Source organism: Suricata suricatta, chromosome 3 (genome assembly GCF_006229205.1).
Source record: "Suricata suricatta isolate VVHF042 chromosome 3, meerkat_22Aug2017_6uvM2_HiC, whole genome shotgun sequence".
Classification (NCBI taxonomy): Eukaryota; Metazoa; Chordata; class Mammalia; order Carnivora; family Herpestidae; genus Suricata; species Suricata suricatta.
This window is the reverse complement of record NC_043702.1, coordinates 56,678,072-56,705,756: the sequence shown is the minus strand read 5'-3', so window position 1 is coordinate 56,705,756 and position 27,685 is coordinate 56,678,072. Positions and strand designations below refer to the sequence as shown.

The window sequence follows — 27,685 nt, the reverse complement described above, 5'->3', positions numbered from 1 at the left end:
TATTATAGTTAACACGAATCAATGTGGACTTAGAATTGAAAGGTTTTTTTCAAAAGTTTTATTTAAGGAGCTCACTTTCAGGTGAGAAATTAGTAATCGGCTAGTGCCTCTACTCCTCCCTTTTCAAGTAAATGTCCCTGCTCCCAAGAATTTCAGTGTCTGAAATCAAGAATCTGTGAACAAAGGTGAAGAAAAATGAACCACACAGATTTTTCTTACCCCATAACCACTGCAAATATTTTAAATGCATAGGAATACAACAAACTCAAAAGAAAAAAAATAGTGTTTTATTAACTACCACACTGTTATAATACACTTTAAACGTACAATAAGGTAGCCTTTAAATTTGAGGTGGTCTTAAGAATAACAAATGAACAGAATTCCAAATTTTTGAAATAGGTGAACTGCTGCAGTTATAGGTATACATTTAGGAAAATTGTATAGCTCTTACAAGACCAGCAATGAAACTTTATTTTGTACATTTTTTTAATAATTGAAAATATAAACAATAATTAAAAAATAAAAAGAAAATACAGCATAATAAAAAACATACATTTCTCAATTAAATGTACTGGATACATATAAATTTTAAGGGAAGAAGCAAAAAAGGAAAATGGTTGATATTTAAGTGCAGACTGACTACCTAGACAAAAAAAAAAACAACTTAAAAAAATATCATAAACCTCTAGTTTTCTATGACTAATATCCATATGGTTGGAGCATCGTCACTATGGAAGTGATTCTGTTATGTTTGCATATGTTATACTTTACTGGTAATTTACATGATGGCTTTTAAGGCCCTGGCAGACATATGGTTTTTGGAAACAAGATTGGATACAAAAATTACTGCTAAGACGCAATACACCTTATTTTTTTGGTCCTCCAATATTCAAGAAAAGGGATAATTCACTGTAACATTTTCTCACCACCCAAATGCCTCAACCTATACATTTTAAACTTTTTTTTAAACATTGGTTATATTGCCCAACTTCGTTATTGAAAGAATATTAACAAGACATTATTTTGGCAAATTAAATCTTAAACATGGCTTTTCAACAGGATTTTAAAAGGTGACTATCCCTAGAGTTCCATGTTAAAATGTAGTTTTCAAAATCTTACAAGAGTAATGCTTAAAATATTGTACATAGTTAACCTAATTAAAATAATTAGCTTCAAAATGACAAATTGATAAGCTAAGTAAAGCCTACACTATGTAACATTTGCTTGGAAACTTGATTTGTCAGTTATGCATAATAAAAATTCCAGTCATCAAGAAAATTACAAAATTTTTTTTATCATAACATGATTTCTTTCACCCACCAACTTTTTTTTATCTTACAATAGATAAATACCAACATGTTCTCATTTTTACACTAAACCACACAGGATTGATGCATTTGGTTAGACTACCATTCGCATTGTTAAATTCAATTTTCTCTTTATATAACTTGGTAAAATTTCATTTCTTCTAGATTCCAAAAGTACCTACAAAACCCATGCAATTTTACCATTTTTAATATACTATGGAATATCATACAAAGTAAGGCATTTCAGTGTCATGTATAACCAAGTTACTGTCAATCCAAAAATTTTTGCACATCAATAAAAAGATATCTAAGAACTTAGGAACAATATTCTTCTCACTACTGTATAAAAATAACCACAATGAATAAGTATCTGTGTAATATTTACTCCATTGTCTCATTTCCAGAAACTGTGACAAGCTGTAACGGTATTTCAGTGTTGGTAAGGATATCCTGATTGCTGGTGGTGGAAGTATTGACAGTTCCTATCCCTGAAACAGAACCTTGTTGAATATTTGCAAGGATAAGTGTTGTTCCTCCTGCAGTAATCAAAGCATCATCTCGTGCAGCTTCCACAGATGCCAGCACTGTACTGCTAGAGTGAATACCTTTTTTATTCTGATGTGTTTTAATATGTTTGGCAAGGTGGTCACTTCTCATAAAGCGTTTTGAACATTCAGGGCAAACAAATTTCTTCTCACCTGTTAAAAAAAATTAGGTGACTTAGTTTTTTTAATTCAACATTAACAGAGCAATCATTTGCTGAGAAAGAAAATAAGCCAACACTTGCAGACACAGGAAGCAGAGTTCAATTCAATTAATATCGTATTCGTTTCATGAGCTGTCCTTACAAGGTATCTCTTATGTAGTACTTTTCCCCGAAATAAATGAATGAAAAGTCACCCATCGACTGATATTTGAATAACACTTGAATAGCTCACCTATGCCAATAGTTTGTGTTGAGACATCTGTTACAAGACATTGTTCAGCTAAAAAATGATCATCTGCAAAGAGTACACCATTTTACACTATATTTAAGGTACCAAATGTCATATTCATGTTAGTAAACCTTCAATTCTTAAATGTGAATTCAAGTAACTACACAGAGTACCTCTTAAGATTAAACAAAAACATAAGCTTGTGGTCCAGTAAGACTGATAATCCAGGGAATAATGGAGATGGCTAGCTGACGTGGTTTTAGCTAGAATAGTCAAGAGCAAGCCTGACAGATGGTGGTGTTCAAGTTAGTTCAAGACCTTGATGCCTAGATGTATGTCCTGATATGAAAAAAACACTTTTTTTAAATACAAATAAACAACTTCTATTATGTTGAAGACAACCATGAAAGAAAATTACTGAAGGATAAGGCAAATGTTAATCTAGAAGGAATCCAGAGAAATCAATTAGTAAACAAATCTTGTATTTTTGGATTCTCTTCAAAATTCTTACCTCTCTCTCATTTCCGCACCTCCACCTTCAGCAGGTCCCCATTAGATCTCACGCCTGAACTGTGCTGCAGTGGCACCCTAAGTCACTCCCTCTCCTACCCAAGAAATCAGGGCCAGACAAATCTTCCTTCAACACCAAATATATCGTAAAATTTCACCATGATACTAAGTGGTATGGGAAGAATAACTTGCAGGTTATGAAATAGTTTAGATTCTCTAACTTAAAAGGAGCTCCATAATGTAGCCCAATCCTACTTAACAGAAATGTGCTATACAGAATCTCACCTTCACTCATGGCAAATGGTCTCTTGCCTCTTCTAATTCACATACTATTCTATTCTTCTGAGAAGGTATTTCCCAAAATATCTTTTGCAATTAATCCTGAGAGATGCTCCATAGAAAATGGCACAACAATCAAAGGAGGTTGGGAAATGCTACACATACTACATCTCCCCACTTAGAGATGCACAGCCTTATTAATGGTCAATTAGTGGTCCCAAGAAGTGCTGCCTTGAAGGTAGCTGTACTAACCCTATTTAACTCAGTGTTTCCCACATTTATTTATTCCTTTTTATATCCTTCCTGATCAAATTCCACAGAGGAAAATTCTGTTACCAGGCTATCCTAAGATCTACTATCCGAGCCCACTGCCTAATAATATCTTACTATCAGATGCAATAACAGTCTCTGCCTCTAAGTATACTTTATCTATTTTCTTATTTTGTTTGCTGTAGCTTCAAACAGGTTAAGCTCCTCTATCTAACCTGACAAGACAGAAAACAGAACAAGTGGAACATGTAATATGTACATTACTATATACTTCATAGGTTATTTTATATATTTAAAGGCAATGTAGAAGGTGTGAAAAGCAGAGTCAGAGACAGCTTATTTGCTTACTCTAACAGAGAACCTGGATTTGAATCCAGACCTAGGACCAACACTTTCATTTCACCATGCTTCTTCCTTCTAAGCTTTATAGTGACTATAAATCTGTATTTTTCAATTCTTTAGTGTTGAGCATAGACTGATGAACACCTTGATCATTATATGGTAGCAGGAGAAAATGCTAAGATACATCATGTTAGGATTCAGTTGTCCTAAAGAATCATTTAGAGTCATTCCTAGGCTAATTTCACGTAACCACCATACAATACCATGTAAAAACAATCAAGCCGAAGAGTTCTTCGATCAATAATGCCTTGGTAATTCCTCGATGAAATGTTTTTTGCTTACCTCACAGATATTAAAATGAGAAAAGGTAAAATACTTGAATTTGTCAGAAAAAAAGAATCATTTTTTATTGTAGAGTGTTGAGAAGGAATAAGACAGATCAAGAGTAAAAGCAGGGGCACCCGGGTGGCTCAGTCGGTTAAGCATCCGACTTCAGCTCAGGTCATGATCTCACGGTTTGTGGGTTCGAGCCCCGTGTTGGGCTCTGTGCTGACAGTTAGCTCAGAGCTTGGAGCCTGTTTTGGATTCTGTCTCCCTCTCTCTCTGACCCTCCCCTGATCGTGCTGTCTCTTTCTGTCTCTCAAAAACAAACAAACAAACAAACAAATAAATAAAAAACAACAGAAGAAAAAAATTTTTTAAAAAGAGCAAATAACTAATTTAAAATATGAACATAATAAACAAGAATAGCATAAATGTGACTTAAGATATTCAACAACGTTACAGCAAAACAAAAAAAGCTAACTATAAAAAAAAACCCTAACCAAAGTCTGGATAAAATAAAATATTATTTTACAAGATAAATCATATTGGCTTATTTGGAATTACTGTTTTTAAATTGGATTACTGAAGATAAAAACTGAATGTAACTGGTTATGTTTAAAAGATTCAAATCAGTAAGCTGTGCGAGGAAAAAAAAGAAACTTCAGGGTAACTATGTAGCCCTATAATTCATTTTTTTCCGTTAGAAGTAAATATTAGTAACCTGTATGTGTTCTTCTGTGCCTCTGTAATTCATCACTTCGAGTAAATCTTTTACCACAGAACATCCAGTTACAAACAAAAGGACGCTCCCCAGAATGCCAACGCAGATGGGCTCTCAGATGTGAGGTCTTCCCATAGACTTTACCACATCCTGGTATATGACAAATGTGTTGCTTCTTTTTCCCAAGATTGGTACCTCTAAAAAACACACAGAGAATAATATATACTTATATGGAAATATTCAAATAAACATTACTTATATATTCCCAAGCTGAATTTCAAATAAAAGACATTATCACCATGAGGTCCATCAGAAACCAAGACCATTTAAGAATAATTTAAATTAAAAAAGATTTATCTCAAACATGTAATATCACATTATTAATTTTACTTCAGATTTAATGTGATTGCTGTCCAAATATAAATATGCTCTAGAATTATATAATTTAAAAGGACATTTCATACAGAAAGACTATATAAATAAAGCTATTTATTATTCTATCAGAACCATTCAGAAATTCAACGCATAGGCCTAATCCATATTCAGTTGTATAAGAAACTAAATGATCTCTTTAAAGTCACAATGTCAGCGAATTCAAAAATTAAATAAACCAAGAAATGGCTACATAACTAATCGCAGGTACAATTAAAAATGATTGGCACCTTAAGCACACTTTAATTAACATGACTTAAGCATATTTATTCCTTTATTTGTATAGCCACACCCTGAATATACACAAAGACTTGGAGAAAATCGTAGAAAAAAAGTCTAGACAAAGCTACTGTCTTAGCTCCCTTAGCACTATAGAAAATAAATATAAATCAAAATTATATTTATATTTAAATTCCCTTCATAGTAACCATGGAAAGATACCCCAAATTACACATCAGAGATATAAAAATACAGTTTCTCCACAGCATAAAATTTGACATTTGTTACATTTCAGTATTTGATATGAAGAACAGAGTTTGAGAGATATGTGCTTAGATGAATGAACACAGGTATTTTAGCCTAAGCAAGAAAATTTTGATTCCAGAAGTGATATTCAAATAGTATTAAACACTATACAAAATGTTATTACCCAAGCTTTTAAGAAAAAAAAATTGGGCTGGTTACTGAATAAAAATAAATGAGTTTATAAAAAACATGACATTTTAGACTCACTGTCAAAATCATATAAACTCTGCAATGCTTCTTGAGATTAAAAAAAGGTACATTTAAGACCCCCCGCCCCGACTTCCCCTCCTCCCCCAATCTCATAGTCTAGGTATAAAGCCTGTAAGCTGTCCATAAGCCTGAAAATCCTCCTTTATATATTATACCTATTGTTTTTCAAATTTTAATGGAAAAATGCATATTTCCCCACATTTATATTTTAATGTACTCACACTCAGTAGCATGTGAAATTGCCATAGGACAAACAGTGCTAAACGGTGCAGTGCTGGCTGTTAGATGCCATAGGTGTTCTGAACAGGGAGACATCAATGTGGGCTCCGGTAGTTAGAGAAGGCTTCGTGGAAGAGGTGGGTAGGATTTAGATAGAAAGGAGGGAAGGCATTCCAGGCAGAGGAATAGCATAAGTAAAGACAAGGAGGAGTCATGCTGTTGTCTTAAGGGCAAGGACGTCATAATCTAACACAATTCTAGTTTCTGCTCCAGTCCACCCCCAATTTCTATAACTCTCTTCCAAGAGCTGAGTTGAGCGAAACAGGTTTTTCTGGCTCACCTGCAATGCCAAAGTATTAACCAAAGCCAATATTTCCATTTAGTTAGCTTTTAAAATTTATTTTATTCTCACACAGCCCTAAGAAAAAAGAGCAATGTTTGTGGTTATTGGTGTACAAACCGATTTTACATATTGTGTTCACCATAGCAATTTCACAGAGAACCCAATTCAGTTCACTCTTGTACTCATGACTTCTGGCCTCTATGCTAAGCGTACCACTCAGGTGAATCAATGTGCTTTTATAAACTCAAAAGTGCTAAATACTTTACTAATTTAGCAAAATTTAGCTTGAAGCACTAACAAAGCACAAGATTGTAACAAATTACAGCAATGAATCTGGGTTCTCTAAGAACCAAAGGGCCCGGGAAAGATATTTTCAATTGAGTTATAAGAGAATGAGAAATACTATTAAAAAATGGGAAAGGCATCTAAGGAAAAAAAAAAAAAAAAGATGGGGACAGGGATGCACACAAATATACCTAATTTAAGGGAAAAGCCTCACACCCAGGTCCAAATATTTAAAAAGGAAATTTTAGTCAAGATAAGATCTGGATATGCTAGATAAGGATTTATGGTATGTAATGTGAAGGAAAAGAACTTTCTCAATAAATAAATATAAAAGTAATAAAAGATTTAGCCATAAGTTTTCTTCTTGATATATATAATCAAACCACTAACACCTATTATACAATCTAGAAAAAAAACAATTTTGAGTTTCTATTCCTGAGTGCCTGAACTTGTTCTCAATAATTTAACAATGCCAAGATAGAGTGACACAACAAATAAAGCTAAATTCTCAGTACAGGAATTAAGAAAAGTAAAATAAGTAAAAATAGTAAATAAGAAAAAGGAAAGTAAATCAAGTACTTTCTTTTGCTTGGGAGAAATGGGACACCAACTGAAATGCTGACAGATTTTGCAAAATAACTTAATTTTTAAAATACGAACTGATGTTTAATCCACACAAACCTGACATTAACAGTAATGCTTTTATAATCTATTCTATTTTATTAAAATAACTTGCCTCTTCCTCTAAAGGAAAAAGTTTGAGGGCTGGTTCTGCTTAATAAGTATTGGTTAAATACTCAAATGAATACAATTTTAAGTATTTAATTAAATTTTACACCTTGCTCAAGAAGGTAAACAAAATTCTGTTCTCTGAATATGCCACTTTATATTTTTAATATAGCTGAGGGGGAGAAAGGCCAATATTCTAAAATTTTAGAGTACTCCCTATACCTCACCTTTGCAGAACACTTTGGAATGTTCTGGATTTACTATATGCTATGCTTCTAATAAATAGGTGCACATCAATGATATAATTCTGTCTATCATGTATGTATGTATTAGTTGACATTTGCTCAGGGATGAGCTCTAAGAAACAATATAATTTTTTTCTTAAGAACTTCCATTTTGATGCTTAGGATAAGTTTTTAAAAAACAAACCCACAAAAATTCTAGAAAAAATAAGTCTTTTTATAAGGTATTTCATAAAGACTGATCAACTAGAACTTTTGTGCATAAAACAAAGTTTGCAAACTTTTAAGTGGTGGAACCCTTATTTGTATGACAATGCATTATACAAACCACTGACAGAGTTGAAAGGCAATGTAAAACTAGGAAAAAATATCTGCATATATGACAGTTAAACACACAAATGAACATATTCACAAAAGACAAAGAATTCACAAAAGAAATTTTAAAATGGTAAAGTAACAAATACTCAATCTCACAATGTAACAAAAAGTATACTAAATGAAACAACAATGAGGAATTACTTTTCATTTCAGACTTTAGAAGGTACTAAAAAATGACGAAATCCATTGTTGGCAAGGGGGTGGGAGAGCAGGTACTTTCATACACCGCTGGGAGGAGTACAGCTTGAAACGGAAAAACAGACAATTCCCTTTGATCCAACAATTTCACTTCTGCCAACTTACAGTGATGAAGTAATCAGACAAATGTGCAAAAACATAGGTGTCAAGATTAGAATGACAACAATAAACTCCCAAAAAAGATATTAAGTTCTTACGCATCCATACAATAGTATTAACAGCCATTAAAAAATTGATGTAGACTCTATATAGACTTAGAAATATGACCACAAAAATTTTCAAAATAAGAGCACACATGTAAAACAGTGAGAATGATTCCACTTTAAAAGATATGTAAAGTCTGAAAGGATCTATACAGAAATGTTATGATGGTTATCTTGACGTGGGGTAGGAGTTTGATATTCTTTTAATGTTCTTATAGATTTCTGAATTTTTATGAGCACATATTAGTTTAATAAAGAAAAATCTAAAGGAATTTCATTTTTGAGAACATGCATTAAGTAAAACATAGGCCAGACCTTGACCCTCACTTAGACTGGACTTTCATGAACAATTTATCTTGAAAGTTCCTTTAAAAAGGAAAGTAAATTTCAGAAAAGTTATTGCCTAACCTCATTTAAATTGACCAAAACACTTCAAAGAATAAATATGTTTCGAACAAATAATTATCAGTAAATACAAATACCTAAGGATCTAATATAGAAGCAAATCCATTCAGGAGGTAGTAAGTACAGTTCAGTGGTTAATGCTCTGGAGTAAGAAACTGGGTCCAAATACTAGCTGCATGTTGCTCTTAAGAGTCATTCAATCTCTCTGTGCCTTATTGATAAGACTGTCTAATGCCTAAAACTCAGCAAGCCCTCAATGTTAGCAGTTATTAGTCATTGTTACCATCATTATGAATGGGCTGGCCAATGTACAAATCAACTAATAACACCAACTTGAAGGCAGACAGGCTCTATTTCTATTAGCGCAAGCTCATTAACTGTATTAATAGTGTATTTTGTCTATTTAAACAGTGTATTTCAGAAAGAAATGTGTTAAAGCTTTTCACTATGACTAGGGATTTGATTAGTATGTTGTTAGAGTCCTATCAGTTTCGGCTCTCTATATATTTCAAAGTTATGGAGGGAAAAATACCTTAACTATTGAATTTCCTTTGGTGAAAACCATATTATTAAGAAATCTATTATTTAATAAGCATTTAATGATTTTCACCCTGATCCTTCATTGTCTAATAGTTACACTGCTATCCAAGTTCTCTTGTTAACATTTGCCTAATCTTTTCCCACCCTTTTATCCTTAACATTCCTGTACCAATTTATTTGAGATGTCCTTTATAATTAATGTAAGCCTGGATTTTGTTTTTAGAATACAATCTCAGTTTTCAGGTCTTAATTATTAAGCTTAATCCATCCACATTTAATATAATCAGTGATCTGTTGTGAGCTTTTCCTGTCATGTTATTCTGTCTTAACATTTATTTTTTTAAAGCACTGAATTAAATACTACATTTCCACTTTCTTAAAAAATTCCATCATTAAGGCTTATTATTCATTTCTGTTGAAAATAGAAGATGTTTATGCTTACAACTATTTCTGAACTTCTTATTTTTATATAACTGCTATTCTCAAGCTAAAAATCAACTTTTTATCTGTATTTAGGCAAATTTCATTGCTGGTTTGCAAATAGGCTAATTTCTCATATGGGCTTGTTAAATGGCATCTGTTACATTTCTTTTTAAGGCAAATTAAGTAACTTTAGTTTTAAAAAAGGCATTTAGATCTGAAAATTCTATCTTATATATATATTTTATTCTCTAACTTTTTCTGCCACTCTCATACAGACATACACACAAAATGATCATGTAATGAGAAATTTCCCATAATTAAGTGATACAGCATGCAGTTTTTCAAAAACTGGGGTGATGATATTAGCAGTGTTAAAAAAAAGAGTATGTTTAATGTGTGCATACCTCCCACCACCTTCTTTACAGTTGGGACAGGTGCAAGCTACCCTCCGAAGTCTTTTTCCTTCTTGATGTTGTTGGTCCCCTTCTTCATCTACCACCTGTACTCTTAAGTGTGTTAGATCATTGGTATTCAATGTAGAATCACCACTGAGCTGCCACTCTTCAGGATCAGGCTCTTCTTCCTTGATCCTAATATCTAAAGAAAAAAGCAAATACAGATGAGAAGCAGCCCACTGGCCCAAAAAGCATGAGATGTGAGCCTCTCTATGGTAAAGTGAATACCATGTACAAGTCAAAAATCATGTCTGTGGAACATAACCATTGGTCCTAAACATAATCATTGGTCCTTATTTCTATCTTACTCTAAATATCAAAGAATTCAGCCAGCATAAGAGCTTGCTTTTTAAAAGATTAAGAAAAACAAGTAATTTTCATATGTGGAACTTAAGATACAAAACAGATGAACATAAAATAAGGGAAGGAAAGATAACAAAAACATGGAGGGGGAGAAAACATGAGAGAGACTCTTAAATACAGAGAACAAACAGCATTGCTGGAGGGGCTGTGGGTGGGGGGATGGGCTAAATGGGTAAGGGGCTATAAGGAGGACACTTGGGATAAGCACTGGGTGTTGTACACAGGGGATAAATCACTGGAATCTACTCCTGAAATCATTGTACTACATGCTAACTAACTTGGATGTAAATTTAAAAAAAAGAAAAACAAGTAAGTCTTTTTGAGCAAGCTAAGGCTAAGTCATAAGCAATCTGAAACTTCAATTATATACTGTTCAACTAATCAAAAAACCCAACAGTCAATTCATATTGGAGCAAATTCTAAAACCTTAACCACTTTTTCACAACCTCTATCAATTAATCATCCCTATCTGTAGGTACTATGTGAATGCAAAAGAAGGGGTCATTCACTTGAAACTTACTCACAAATCTAACCTTTAAGTCATCATTACTAAAGTATGTATAGTGACCACAACATCACTATGGAAGGAGACAGAAATATGAGACACAGTTTCTATTTTCAAGGAATTTTATTACAACCCAGATCGGGAAACAAAATGAGGCTGCACAGGTTAGGAAGAGTGAACATGGCAGGAAGTGTCATTTTCTCAGCAGAGCCTAACATCTTTACATCGATAATGATACATCATTTTCTGCATGAAAACTAAGAGGTTTTTCATCTCAGAAAACTTTTTTAAAGAAATAATATAGGATTTAGAACAATGAATGTAAACATCTTTGGTAAAACAAATTCTCACAGATTTTTATTCTGATTTATGTAAGCTAAAAATCTTAATGGAAACGTATTTTAGATCCAAATCAGCCTTTAAAAAAATCAAATGTGCCTTGCAAGTCCTGAATTTAAACTAATGAAAACTAGAATGCATAACCAACAACCAAGAAAAATGCTCAGTTTAAAACTATTTTGTTTTATCAGAATAACCACAACAAAGTATTGGGGGGGGGGGTGGCCGGGGAGGAAAAAAAAGAAGCCATTCACCAAGACAGGAAATACTGGAAAAGACCAAGTAGAGTGTAAGAAGGACAGTTAATGAGTTCAAGGTTCAAGACCATGGAGACTGAACAAGTACAAAAAGCAGGACCTATACCTTTGGAGCTCAAAAAAGAGGCAAGTGCTGTAGATACAGAAATTATCAGTATATATATAGTGATGGAGTCCATCATCCAAAGAAGTAGGTTAGATCACTCCATGACTATAAATAGGATGAGAAAAGAAAGCAGTCAGTGAAGAATACAAACATTTGAGGAACAGGCAGAAGAGGAGAAACCTGGAAAGGAAATTAGTATCCAGGAATATGTGCTACATCAAAGAAAGGAAAGAAGGTGTTTTAAAAAAGAAAGCAAGTGGTCAACATCAAATACTGCATATAAATTAAGAAAGAAACTAAGAAAGTGGGCAAGAAGTGAGAATGTGTTTAATAACAAGTACAGATAAGTTTTTTTCAAGAAGTCTTGTTTGAGAGACAAAAATATGGCAACAGAAGCTTAAGAGGACCAAAGGGGAGAGTTAAGGGGAGAGAGAGTTTCATTTTTAAAGACAGGAAAAACTTGAACATGTTTAAATGCTTATGAGAAAGATCCATTACAGAGAGACTGGATGAAAGTACAAGATTTTGAAACCCCTAAAAAGTGAGGAGGGGATGATGAACCACAGAACTTACAGGTTTAGCTGATAGAGCACAGATACAAGCGCGTTCATTCATCCCAGAAGTAATTAGCTGCTATGTGCCATGAACTATGCTAGTCTCCAGATGCAGAGAATTAGATGGCTGGAAACTGAAGGAAAATTGGTTTCTATTTTCCTCAGTGAAAGGATGAAGAATTACATTATATATAAAATTCTTCCAAATATACAACATAAATGCACACTGACCGCTCTGTTCCTTTATAATTAGCTGTCCATCTGCATCACTATGACCAGATATTTAAGTACCTGTACAAATACTACATAATACTAGCTTTATAAGTTAAATGAAAGACCTAGTACACGAGTACCACATATCCAGAGTGGAATAAGTTTGAAGTCCACAAAATCAGGAACTTTATCAGATGTTTTTAAAGCTGCTTATCTTATATTATTTGTGACAAGGCAGTAGGTAAAAAAGGAGAACAAAATACAAATATCAAGGATGCATAAAGCAGCCTAGAGACACAGAAGATTTAAAGACACCAAAAAGAACAAAAACAACAACAAAAAAGCAACTGATGAGAGAGGGCGAGAATGAAATGCAACTTGACTGAATGGATGAAGATCTATATTATAGCACATTCCTGCTCCTACTGCTAGTTCTCCCACTGGAACCTACAAAATAGGTTTAAACATTGTGTTATGGACATAAATACTCACAGTTTAGTGTCCTTTCTTACTGAATCTGAATACTACACAGGCAAGAAAAGTTAACATCAAAATTGAACACGTCTTGTCCACCAACCAAACCTTCTCCTGGCATCCCCTTTAGTTGAAAGCATTACCGGCCACCTAATTTTTCCAACTATCAACTCTAGGTGAGTCCTGTCAGTCCATTCCCAGCCTCTCATCTTCCTCTTTTGCTAATCTATCTTCTCCACAGCTTCTAGACTGTTCTTCTGAAATAAAATTGTAATGGCATCACTTTCCTGATAACCACATTTACACTAATTCTCTATTTTCTACAGTATAAAGACCATACTCATTAATTTGGTATTCAAGAATGTTCTCAACCTGGCTCCAACCTGGTCTTCCAAACTTCACTATGAAAAACACTGAAATTTTCAGGGCTCCTGGGTGGGCTCAGTCATTGAAGCGTCCCACTCTTGATTTCGGCTCAGATCATAATTTCATGGTTCATGGGATCAAGCCCCACATCAGGCTCTGTGCAGACAGTGTGGAGCCTGCTTGGGATTCTCTCCCTGTCCCCCGCCCCTTCTCCACTCGCACTCTCTCTCTCTCAAAATAAATAAACATTTTAAAAAACTCAAATTCTCACCATTTTTAGAAAACCTGCCCTTTCTCAATGTCACTCCCTAGGTGTATTTTGCCTAGACTGTTTTCCATCTCTTTCCTTTTTCATCGAACTAACCTATTTATCCTTCAAGGCTAGTTCAAATGTCATCTCTTTTAGATATACTTAGTTCAAATGCCATCTCTTTTATATATACTTACAGTATAATTATATATACTTGGCTCATACACTCCTTTAGATAATGAGTACTTCACTCCAAGGTGCTCTGAAAATACAATCTGACTAAATGAACAAAACTTCCCTAAGGAGAAACTTCCAATATAGGTGATAATCTACCTGGAAAGACTTTGCCCTTACTTTTCTATGTTCCTTCTATCTGCAAATAATACATAAAGAGAAGATTTTTTTAAGTAAGATTAAAAGTCATTTCATAGGGACAGGATCACAAAGTGTTCACTAAAAATAACAGATTAACTGCCTAAAAAGTATTACACCAATTTTTAAATCACTTCACTTGCTCATACACAATCTGAGGTATTTTAGAATCTTAATGATAAAATTAATTAATCCAATACATCAGAAATAATTCCCCTTTGCTAACTGCATATCAATTTAATTATAGACACCTTAAAAATAAGTCTTCAGTACTAGGCAGTCAAGGTTACATCTTCCTCAATAGCTTAGTGTAGATGATAGGAAAATATTTTGTACTGTGTTCTCTATTAACGTCTTACATGTGGTACCCAATTATCCTTAGAAATCTATTCATAAGGCTCAGAGGAAGGGGTAGTAATAATCTATCAAAATGGACCATACAAGTATGAAAAGGCACCTAAAGTTATTAGGTATCAGGAAAATAAAAAGTAAAATCAGAGGGAGATACCGTATATATCACCACGAAGGCTAACATTCAAAACAGACCAGGCCAACTACTGGCAAAGTAGTGGAACAACTAAAATTCTTCCATACTGCTGGTGGGTGTATACATTGGTATAACTTTAGAAAACCTTTTGACCACATCTTTTTAAAACTAAACCTATGGAGAGGCACCTGAGTGGCTCAGTCGATTGAGTGTCCAACTTCAGCTCAAGTCAGGATCTTGCAGTCTGTGAGTTCGAGCCCCACATAGGGGGTTCTGTGCTGACAGCTCAGAGTGTGGAGCCTGCTTCTATGTCTCCCTCTCTCTCTGCTCCTCCCCAACTTGTGCTCTGTCTCAAAAATGAATAAACGCTAAAAAAAAAATTTCTTTTTAAAGCAACACCTAAACCCTCCCTATGCATACCCTATAACCTAAGCAATTTCACTCCAACAGAAATGAATACACTTACACAAAAAGTACAAAAAATTCACCCTAAAATAAAACAATTCCAATATCCACTTGTATTAGAATGGAAAATAAATGATATATTCATTCACATGGCAAAATATATTAAAACAATGAAAATTAACCTATACACAACAGGAATGAATGTCACAAACAATTTTAAACAAAAGCTCACATTCTCTCTCTCGGTCTCTCTAGAAATTCCATTCATATAAAGCTTAGAACAGGTAAAACTACTCTACAGTGACTGCCTACTTTTAAGAGTGGTAACAATTGGGTATGAGGAGATTGCTAATTTGTTGATAACATCCTGTATTTTGATCTGGGTAATTTTTCCTAGGTGTTCATTTTATAAAAATCCATCAAGGTATACACATGACTTTACATTTTTCTGAATGTATATTATACTTCAATATAAATATTATTCTAAATAAAAATCTTTTTTAAGTAGTCTATAGAGTTCTTAGGAATTCTGTATCAATCAACTTCTTTTGTGTGGCTTTATCTCTAGTTCCTATATAGTCAATTAACACCTTCCCTCAATATAGGAATTTAAAACAAAACAAAACCCTTAAAAGATGAGTGTGCTCTAAAAATTAAGTCCTTAAATTGAAGGTTAGAATATGTTCTTCACTCAACAAGTATGTGAGTGACAACAATGTGCCACAGGCACTGTTGTAGGTTCTAAGGATAAAACAGTTAACAAGAGGGGTGCCGGGGTGGCTCAGTCGGTTGAGCGTCGGACTTCAGCTCAGGTCATGATCTCAGGGTTCGTGCGTTTGAGCCCCGCATCGGGCTCTGTGCTGACAGCTCGGAGCCTGGAGCCTGCTTCGGATTGTGTGTCTCCCTCTCTCTCTCTGAGCCTCCCCTGCTTGCACGGTCGCTGTCTCTCAAAAATAAATTTAAAAAAATTAAAGAAAAATTTAAATAGAGGGGCAGGGAAACTGCCTGGAGGCGAAGGATGAGAAAGGTGGAAGAAAGTATTCTGGGCAGAAGGAAAAGCAAGTTGGATGCATGCTTGGTGTATTCAGGGAAAAGCAAGGAGGCTTATATGGCTAGAATAAAATGAATATGGAGAAAGTGTAGTAAGAGATAAGATCACAAAAGTAAAAATGTGTCAGAGGAGGAGAGGAGATCATATATGATGTTACACATTGTATATTACCTCAAAGATCAGGGAAGCCACCAAGGCATTAAGAATAGAAGGGTGATATAATTTAAATTATATTTTACTAAAATAAATTCAGTATCACTCTGGATGCTGCATTAAAGAGACTGTTGGGAACAAGGGCATAAATAGGAAATTAAATTAGGAAGCTAATATATAATTATAAAAGCAAAAGATGACAGTGGCCTAAAATTAAGGTGTTAATGAGGAAGGAGTAAGTATTGGCCAGTCAGGAAGAGTCCATGACATTTGCTAACAACCTGTTTAGTAACAGGTTCTTTTGTGAGGAGTGAGAACAAGAAAGGAGTTAAAGACAATTCTAAGGTTTTTGTGCTGCGTAATAAAAGAGATGGAGATGCCATTAACTGAGATAGGGTAGAAGTTGAAAAGACTGTGGGAGATGGGTACCACTGAGGGGCCCATTTTTGGATATGAAACTTTGGAGGTGCCTATGAAATAACCAAATGATGATACTAATCAGGTAGTCGATGGGTCTGGAGTTCAGGCAAAAGTATGCCCTGCAGATGTAAATTTGGACATCATCAGCATATACAGTTGATTACTGAGAGTGACCTGGAATGGAGTACAGGTAAAGGGAAACCCTGGGGCACTTCAACATTAACAAGTAGAAGAGATTAAAAGGAACCAGCCAGAGACATGAGGAAACTAGTGTCCAGAAAGCAAGTGAAGCAATCATTTCAAGAACATAATCATAGGTGTCAGGGCTTGGCAAGTCAAGTAAAATGAAGACTAAGAAATGACTTTTGGATGTTAAAATGTGGTAACTGCTGCTGATCTTGACTAAACTGTTGCAGTAGAGAAGGTAGGACACAATCCTGTCTAGAGTAGATTCAAAAGAATGAAACGATGAATTGCAAACAAGTACACAGAACACTTCCCAGGAGCTATGCTGGGAAAGCAAGGATTCTAAGAATGTTACTGAAGTTCCTATGCTAGTCGACAAAGGCAGATTTAACATGTCTAGTAGCAAATACGTGTGTTAATATATATTAGCAATATAAAAACTGAATATGCTTAAAAAACCAAATGTGCTTATTTAAACAGGACTTTGGGTACATAGAGAAAAACAACTTTAAATGAAAAAATTATTTAAGCAATACAAGTAGAAACTCTCAAAGAGGGGTGCCTGGGTGTCTCGGTTAAGCATCTGACTCTTGATTTTTGGATCAGGTCATGATCTCATTGTTGGTGGGATCAAGCCCCATGCTGGACTCTGTGCTGGCAGCACGGAGTCTGCTTGGGATTCTCTCTCTAGCCTCCTCTATCTCTCGGCCCCTTCCTGCTGCCTGCTGGTGCTCATGTACCCGCTTTTTCTTTCTCTCAAAATAAACATTTTAAAAAAAACTTTATAATAAACAGTGCTATTTTTTAAAATTTATTTATTTATTTTTGAGAGAGAGAGAGCAGGCAAGCAGGGGAGGGGCAGAGAGAAGGAGGGAGAGAGAATCGCAACAACTGGAACTCATGGACGCCAAGTTCATGACCAGAGCCAAAATCAGGAGTCAAGAGCTTAACCGACTAAGCCCAGGTGCCCCAATGGCACTATTTTTTAAATTATATTTACTCTCTACCTCAAAATGTTTAAATTTCCTTTTCATCTGGCTTGATATATGTCAGTGTTGTTTCACGTTTACGGTTATTTTCACTCCTACCATAATAAAACAAATGAGCAAAAGGGATACAGAAAAGAAAAAATATTACCTGCATATCTGGGCAAGACTTGAAGGAAAAGAAAGGGAAACAGAGACTTAAATGATGAAATAGACCCACATATGATATACAATATGGTTATGCAGACTAATTTTCATGTATAGCCAATGGACAAACGTAAAATAGAAAGAAAAATATAGTTTAACATGTTATTAATACAGTTTAAGTACAAAAATACCAAGTAAAGGAAAAAAGATGTGATAGAAGTACAATTCTCCTGGGGTACAGGAGTGTGGTGAGGGTTTAGATGAAACCAATCTCCCATAGCCACTACTAAATAGCACTGCTGACCTTAAAGGGTGTGGTTGCAGGGCGCCTGGGTGGCTCAACAGGTTAAGCATCCGACTTTGGGTTTTGGCTCAGGTCATTACAGTTTGTGGATTTGAGCCCCACATCAGGCTCTATGCTGACAGTGTGGAGCCTGCTTGGGATTCTCTCTCTCTCTTTCTCTCTCTCTCTCTCTCTCAAAATAGGAAGGAAAGAGAGAAGGGAGAGAGGGAGAAAGAAACAGAGAAAGAGGAAGGAAGGAGGAAAAAAGTTTGGCTGCTTCTGTGGATTAGGAAGATAAAGCCACCCAGTGGTCTCCAAATCTTTCTGAGTGTTTGGCATGATCAGTAAAGCTGTGAATATGCACCCCATAAATATTAAGCATATACACTCTAACTGATTATAAAGTATTAGAAAATAAATACATATAGGAGATAAACAATTTTAATTTTATTGTTAATTACAGTAGTTCAATATTAGGTAACAGGTCACAACAAAATATTTAAGGCAAGATTTGATGTTATCAATAGCAGACAAAGTGACTACTCTGCCATTTTCTTGTTGTTCAGTGATACTTGCGTTTTCTTTTCTAGTCAATCCGTGGCTTCTTTACATGGATATTAGACACTTGTCCACTTTAAAAGTAGTTCAGTTAAAACCAGAAAATATAAATCCATTCAATTCAAGCATATATAAACAGCAATATGCAGCATTGCGCTAAAGGCATGTAAAAAGAGGGAATGAGCAGGCATATCATATGTAACAAAACACAGCTGACATAGAATTAATGAAGGCACCAGTGGTAATCTGTATGCATATTAGTTATGCATTATTAGTTAGGCATTAATAATTCAGGACATGCCTAGATTTCTATTAAAAATATTACCAGAAAATGCTAAATGCTTTCTCCTAAGACTAATTTATTTATCAATAGTGCTAACAGAATATTTAAGATACATTTTTAACTGGTTTATCAAGTCTGGAATATGCATATTTAATTTAAATAATAAACACTAGATAAATATGAATTACCATACTGTTGATAAAATGAGATATTCTCCTTTATCAATAGCATATCATTAGGATTTTTGTTGTTCTTATCAAAGGCTTTCATATTCTCTGCCTTCAATTTTTTAAAGCCCTGATGAAATTACTTCATTTGATTCTATATTTTATTTTCATCTTCCCTTTATTTTCACCTGCCATTAAAAAAAAAATCACCTGAACAGAATTATAGGATAATCCTACAAGATCTCATTTATTATTTTAATTAGATTTTCAATAACTATTCAGATTCCTAAAGATATGTGAGAGCTACCAAGTCTCTTTTTCCAATTTTTCTTCCAAGGAGCTAGTTCTAAACCACAGACATGGATTCCTAGCAATGTAACTTTGCTAGTCTAATCAACAGAAGTTAACACTATAAAGGAAAGTTTTAAGATCAAATTGTATTGCTTTACCTATTAATAAGCAAAATATATGTACGCATATTATCTGTGCTTTAATATGAAGCAATCTCTTTCCCACAAATCCTCTCTCTCTAGATCATTATTCTTCTATGACTGCTCCCTTCCCCCTTTTTAAAATTAATCTTTAATTTCATCTCTACTAATCTTTATCAAATCTTCCCCTTCTATTTTTTTATAGCAGTTTTCAGAATTATCTTCAAAGCTTTTCTACCCAAGTGAAGATTATACAACAGGATTATTCATCCTAGTAAATACAGACAATACAAGTTTTATAGGATATATGCACATACAGATGTAAACATAATTAGAAATAACTGATTTTCTAATATACCTCATAGAAGACTTCACTTTATAGCCATACCACAATTATAGGAGAACAAGGCTATGTAACTTGCAATTAATACACTGTAAATTGTAAAATATTAATTTCACTTTATTTAATCTGAAGTTCTAGTAAAATTTCTGTTAAGGAAATAGTGTTCTATCAGATAACACTTAAGATTTACTCCTTGTCAGACACTACTGTAAGCACTTTATATTTCTCTACTTTCTAGATAAGCAAACATTAGTAGTATGAAGTAGTGAGAAGTCACATAATTGAAAATGGATAGAGCCAGAATATAAGAAAAAAATTATGCAAAAGATACTCCAAACATTGTTAAAAATCAGTTCTCTATCAACGTTAGTTTGCAGGAAAAGTAACAAGTTAAATTAGCCTCCCTACATAGGAATATGTGACTTTAACTGTAGTTTGATCAACTGAAATTAATGTGACTTTTAAAATCTAGGGAGGATATGGGGTGCCTGGGTGGCTCAGTTGGTTAAGCCTCCAACTTCGGCTCATGTCAGATCTCACGTTCGTGGGTTCGAGCCCCGCGTCAGGCTCTGTGCTGAGAGCTAGCTCAGAGCCTGGAGCCTGCTTCTGGTTCCGTGTCTCCTTCTCTCTCTGCCCCTCCCCCTCTCATGCTCTGTCTCTTTCTGTATCAAAAATAAATAAAACATTAAGAAAAAGAGTTAAAAAATAAATCCAGGGAGGATAAAGAAAATGTTGTATATACCTACAATGGAATACTGTACAGTCTCATAAAACAAAAGGAAATCCTGTCATGTGCTACAACATGGATAAACTTGAAAACATCTTATGTTAAGTAAAATAAGCCAGTCACATAAGAACAAATGCTGTTATGATTCTAACATGAAGTATCTAAAGTAGTCAAAATCACAAAGTAGAAAGGTGGTTGTTAAAGGAGAGCAAGATGGGAAATGGATACAGAGTATCAGTTTTACAAGAGGAAGAGTTCTAGAGATCTGATGAGTAACTGTCGAGTGTTAAGTACAGAACTCTACACTTAAACATGGTTAGGATGGTAAAGTTAATGTGATATACTTTTTACCATAATTTTAAAAATCTGGAAAAATCTTCCCTGCTGCTTCCCACCATAGAGGACTTCACTGAGGAACCTCACAGAAAAAATCTTCAACGACACAGACAAGAAGTTCAGAATAACTGTAAAGGATACACATCAATATAAGACAGTATTGCAGACAGTACTCCTTCCTAAGGCTCCTGACCCTTCCCCCATAAATTTTATTTATTTATTTATTTATTTATTTATTTATTTAATGTTTTTTTAATCTATTTTTGAGAGCACGAGCAGGGGAGGGTCAGAGAGAGAGGGAGATACAGAATCTGAAGCAGGCTCCAGGCTCTGAGCTGTCAGCACAGAGCCTGACGCGGGGCTCAAACCCACAAACTGTGAGATCATGACCTGAGCCGAAGCCGGAAGCCGGACACTTAACTGACTGAGCCACCCAGGCGCCCCCCCACCCATAAGTTTTAGACACTAGTTTCCCTCTCTCCCTCAAGTAGGAAAAGACTGCTGTAAAGTTACTCTAAATCTTAAAAAAGAAAGAAAAGGTTAAAGTTGTTCTCTACCCCTTCCCCAGGTTAAAATACCAAAAAGGATGACAGTTTCCAATAATCCTTGACTACTAACATCAAGAAAGTGATTTGTTATAAGCAGTTATCCTAACTTCCACTATTCAGATCCTAATAGTACCAAACATTCACTTATCTAAGAGTAGATTCAATTTTTGGAGACAACTGAATATGAACTCAAGTCACATATTATGAATATATTAAATAATTAAACTGAGAAATAAAACATTCCTCTTTACTCAAAACAAACTGTGACCATAACATAACCTGGATCCTATAGAAGTTAACATCCTTACCACCTAATTTTCTAAATATTCTATCCCTGGAAACAACTTCCTAGTCTAAGTAGATGATGACAAAATTACACTTCAAAAAAAATTTTTTTTTCCCTTAGTAAAAACGCAAGGGGGGGAATCCACAAAAACAGCAATCAATAAGTTCTATATGATTCTTTGACTTCACCTCACATAATCCTATTCCGTTTTCATGTCACATACCCCATAAACCTATCTTCTCCATGTTCATATATACGTTTACATTACTCATCAAGAATGAAAAAAAAGTTCACCAATTTCATTATGAATCCATTCTCATTCATGTTGTAAGAAAACTCTCTTCTAAATTACATGGTTTGCAATCCTCTCTTAAAATATTTCTTTACCAATACTGTTGTATGTTAACTAAAATTTTAAAAAATATTTTTTAAAAAGTAATCATTACAGATTTCAGTTATGCTTTTTAGATACTATGTAACTTTTTGAAATACAATGGCAATGGAATACAGCATAATATAAACTTATTTTCTCAAATGTAAATAACGTAGACTCTTTTCATTGTTTTAATTATAAAAGCTTAAAAGATTAACATTGGAGAAAGAATATTATCTAGTACTTCAATGTTTATTTGTATATCACTTAATTTTTGTTAATGTTTATTTATTTTTGAGAGAGTGAACATAAGCACGCACACAAGAGGGGGTGGGGCACTGGAGGGGAGGGGGACACAGGATCCAAAACAGGCTCTGAACTGACAGCAGAAAGCCTGTTGCAGGGCTTCAACTCAAGAATCACGAGATCACAACCTGAGCAAAGTTGGACATTCAACCAATTGAGCCCCCTCTGTGTCCTTTAAATCACTTTAAAAACACATCAAAAATTTCTAAAATTCAAAACCATCAGGGCATGAGTTAAGATGGTAGTTTACAAGATAACTACAGGTTACCATATTTTGAATGGAAATCGCTACAGAAATAATTATACAACTACTTTCTTTAGCAGGAACCTGAAAATATTATTTAATCATTGTTCAATGACCACAATTCATTATTAAAATAATTTTTGGTATTAGACAAGCCCTAGAACACTGCACTAAAATAAGTCCAGAATTCCAGTTTTTAATTTTTTATATTTACTTTTTCTTCCCAACTCTAGTGATATCAACTCTGTTTCCCAAGCTACACATCCATCATTCTTTCTAATGTGTATCTTCTAACCAATCTGAAACTTGGAAATCAGCCAAGTTTGTTAAAAATTGTATCTGAATATTGGAAAAATTAGGCCTAAAGAATCTGAGGCTTCTCCTAAGAAACTCCAAAAAATATGCCACAGTGGCTACTATGCCTGCTGCAGCCTAAGGGCGTTCAAACTGTCCTTAAAGGACACTATAAATCGTAACTCTGTCAGCAGAGATGGATACGTAGAGTCCCAGGTCCTCCAATAGATCAGAGCAACCCCATGAGGTCAGTTTTACATCCTGGGGTTCTGACCGCCATATTGCTATCACTATATGGCTAGAAAAAATAATGGTTTGGGGTTTTTTTTCCCCCGCCACCTCATTAAAAAAAAAAAATTCCCCATTCAAACAAAAGATTCCCTTTCCACAAATGTCTCAGAAATACCTATTTTCCCCTCTAAGGATTATCCAACAGCACTTTCTGTGGTTTTTCAACAATCTTAATTTGAGTTGCTACCATCAGAAATCAGAAACCACATCACCTATGTATAACTGAACAATTCTGTTTAGTTTTATGTTATGTTTCATTGTTTTTCTATTTTTTCCTTTGTCTTCTACCTAACATCATCTCTTTGCCACATCACCTACATAAGAGGGCACTCTGTCACTCGTGGGCTTGGCTATCACAGGGAATATAAACTGAAAGGCTGCATCTCAGCAATTTTTTAATTTGCACATTTTCCTTTGCCCTCAGATTCCAAGGTCTTCAATCCAAACATTTAATGAGTGCCTACTGTGACTCAAATTATCTTTTACACAGCAATCAGGACTAGTAAGGTTGTGCTACAAGAATAAACAGTCCCCAAATCTCAATGGCTTGACACAACAAAATTATTTATTTCTCACTAATTTTACATGTTCAATTCAGGTTGGCAGGGGGGATCGGCTCATCAGTCCCTCATGAACCTAAACTCTCTACTTGACACACACCCAAGATTGCCTTGACAAACAAGGTAAAAAGAAATGTGGTAAATCACATCTTGCTTTTACATTTCAATTCAGTTTACTGGCAATAAGAAGTCAAATGGCCATACCTGACTTCAAAAATGACAGGTAAGTCCAGAGAACAGAACTGGACTATTCATGAAGAATCCTGACTCCCAAGTCCCCTTCCTGGTCAAACATTCAATTTATTCTCCTTCCTGCAAGGGAATACACCTGTCCCCTCCCTGCAGAAGATAACCTGAGAATTCCTTCTGGTAACAGATTCAAGCTCAAAGATGAGGATCTGTGGATAACATGGAAATAATCTATCAGATCCAGATGTGGACCCTCTTCACAGAAACCTGTTTACTAAAACAATAAGTTGTCTACTTCTCCCTACACAAAAAAAATACACAATGATATATGTAAATATACTTAGAAGTATAACCATAAAAATGAGGTAACAACAAGGTTAAGTATAACCATTAAAACAAAACACTCATTCAAAAGAAAGGGAACAAGAGAGACAACACTCAGTGGTTCATGGTAATTCATAAACCTCGCGGGACAGACCGGGGAGGGGCAGGGTATGCTCTGACTGATCACATTGCACATTGCAGAGGAGTTTCTCAAAACAGTGTTCTCTGTGCCTCCTAGCTCCACCTTCTACGATGTTTTTCCTTGTCTACTGCTCACCACGAGCGAAGCGGACAGAGTGTGCCTCCTCAGCTAAGCTGAATTCTCAGCCTGCTAGTACAAGGTTAAGGGGCAGGGACTAAGAACATTAAATCTCAATCAGTTACAATTTTTTCACACTTTTTTCATCCTTGTGGTTTCTTTGCCTATACAACTCCCCGAAAAACTTAAAAGGCTTCTTATAATGTTTGAATCTAGCCATTTCCAAGTGCCAATATCTAGATTACAGCTTTTCTTTCTACATATATCTTAGCCTGACTAGATTTCTTTCCTTTCTTGTCACATGAAACTATTTCTCTCTACTTAATTGTGAGTACTTAGGGCTTACCTTTACCTGGCTTTACTAGGGAATCCATACTTTGGTCTCTTTCCCCCTAACCAAAATGAATTAGTAGGCTGTTACTCTGAGTCACCTTTATCCATTCAGATATTTTAACAATGGATGATGGTCATAACCTTGTTTAGATCCTTGCCATTAGACTGTTTTAACTATTTTCTCAAAAGCTTTCTCAGTTTCATCTCCTACAACTGAATGTGAGAACCAGTTGCTTCTTCCAGTCCTACAAATCCCCAACTTTGACTCTTTATTGCATCACTTTCTTACATGCAAACCAGCCAATCATTTTCTAGTTCATTTCTTTCTTATATCTTGTCAAATGGAGTCAACAGCAGTTAAAATACAACTTGTTTTCCAGCTTCATCCCCTAAAGCTACAAATGTATTAGGTACATTACTTGTCCCCAAGTTATTACAGGCGACTCTGCATGGCATCTTCCCAGATTCTAATCCAGTTTCCTTGCTGCCTGATCATTGAACCACATCTGAGGATTGTTTTGTTAGAGCACCCTACTGTATTAATTTTGATTTAAGTCGCAATAGGCTACATAGGTGCTGCCTAACAGAATACAAGTCACATATGTAATTCTGAATTTTCTAGAAGCCACATAAAAAACTTAAAAACAGTGAAATAATTTTCATAGTGTCACTTAACCAAATATATTCAAAATAATTACACCTCAACCTATAAACAGTACAGAAAGTAACCTATTTTATATTCTTATTTTCTTCCATATTAAATCTTCAACATCCAGTTTGTATCTTATACTTAATTATATCGGAATTCAGTGTAGCCACAGTTTAAGTGCTAAACTGCATCAAAGAGCTAGTGCCCCCCATATTAAACCATGCAGGGCAAAATTAAGTTGCAGTAGCAATAGCAAACAAGCCAGCCTTGAAATCTCAGTGGTTTATCTTTTATTCGTGTCCATCATAGGTCAGCTGAGGGTATACTGCATGCTTTCCACACCTAAGAGTTAAGGCTAGTAGAGTAGTCACTATGGTCTATTTCACTGGCCAAGTTGAGTGTGCCCAGAAAGAAAACCAGAAACAATAGGTAGATAGCACTAATGACTAGCATCTCCATTTTTTAAATCGCGTTTTAAAACTTTCAAATTACATCTTCAAGGAATTAGAACTTCACATTTTTCTTTTTTCCCAATATATACCCACTTCAAAATGCAAAACAATAAAGTGGTAAACTACTTTTCTACTACTAGCCAGTTAAAACAGGAATTCTAATATCATTTCTTTACTATGGAATATAATTTTTTCTTCAAAAGATTCTGAAGATTTGGTAAAAGCAACTGAAGAGATGTGACTAGAACTCAAATACTCATTTTATTTCACTGTGGCAAAAAAGTACTTCAAATCTTCTTTAACTTCTTGTGCCAACCCCAAGTGATTACTGCTGCTGAAACAAGTACAAGGCTGCAAAAAACTTAAATAGTAGGGGAAAAGCCACATTCCTCCAAAGTAGGGGGAAAGTAAAATAAGCAGAGAAATAATGGTATTCAAAATTAAGGATATTTTCCAAAAAGATTTCTTTATGGTCCTTATAAGTTAACTTTCTGCCATTTAACACTGTAACATAAAAAATCAATTGCCTACTTCTTTATCCAAATTATAAGGCATTACTTCAAAGCCTAACATTTACTTTCACAGGTTAAAGGTGAAACCCCTTCCTCTTATAAATAAATGCTTATATTCTATTACTCCTTCACTTAAGCATCCAAAGGAAGAATTTTAGCATATTAGAGGACCTAAGATAATGGCTGGATTCAATGAAATGCTGGGAATTAAAAAGTATCCCAGTGAGTTACAGTAGTAGGCAATAAAAAAGTATCACAAGGAGGGGCTTATGTAAGTAAGACAGCAAATTTTCCTTAGGAAATAAGTGCACTGGGATATATGTGATCTGGTTTCATATAGCATTTAATTCCTCCTTTCAAAATCTTTATTTTGAAGTCTGGTGTTCTAACTTATTAAGAGTCTAGGATAAAATAAGCTCTCTTAACTAAAGCACTGGTTGGTAACAGAACCAATAAGCAATCCATGTAGATCCTTTTCTGGAAGAAAATAATCAAAGGCAAATCCCAACCAACAAAACATCCAAAACCAAATCCATGGAGTCCAAACTAAATTTTCTGATGCTAGACATTAGAAGACAGATAAATATGCCTGTCCTTCTGCTACCCAAAGAAATTTTTACCCACTGAAACTTTATAATCCTACAAGATGATCCTAGAAATTGTAGAAAATATGTTTTTCTGCATGTTTTATTGATGCTAACAAGGCAGCTAATTATAGTCTCCATCCCTAAAAATCTCCTGGAAATCTTCCTTTTCACAACTCTCGTGTTCAGTTTCTCTACTCTCACAACTTTATGTCCATCACCCCCACTACAGCATTTCAGTCCTCCATCTCTACTACCAACAGTCATTTCAACCTAGAACTACAAATTCAATCCATTAAAACTGCTTTCCCTTTGCTTCTTCCAAATCAGCTTCCCTTCCCGTCAATGACTGTGACTTTTAAAAAGGATTAATCTTGTATTCCCAACAGCTAATCACCCAAATCCTGTGGATTTGTCTTTTGAAATGTCTAGCATTATTTCCTT

The 27,685-nt window shown here is 34.7% G+C and overlaps 1 protein-coding gene across 1 annotated transcript in view; it reads right to left on the bottom strand.

The window, feature by feature from the left end:
- Positions 1 to 265: 265 nt before the first annotated feature.
- The window catches only part of SP3 (Sp3 transcription factor), a 57,277-nt gene continuing 29,857 nt past the window's right edge, over positions 266 to 27,685 (bottom strand). The window contains exons 5-7 of the mRNA XM_029933306.1: positions 10,225 to 10,417; positions 4,689 to 4,885; positions 266 to 2,005 (exon numbers count right to left, since the gene is read on the bottom strand). Coding sequence (XP_029789166.1) covers positions 1,689 to 2,005; positions 4,689 to 4,885; positions 10,225 to 10,417 — 707 coding nt within the window. The 3' untranslated portion in view covers positions 266 to 1,688. The remainder of the gene's footprint in view (positions 2,006 to 4,688; positions 4,886 to 10,224; positions 10,418 to 27,685) is intronic.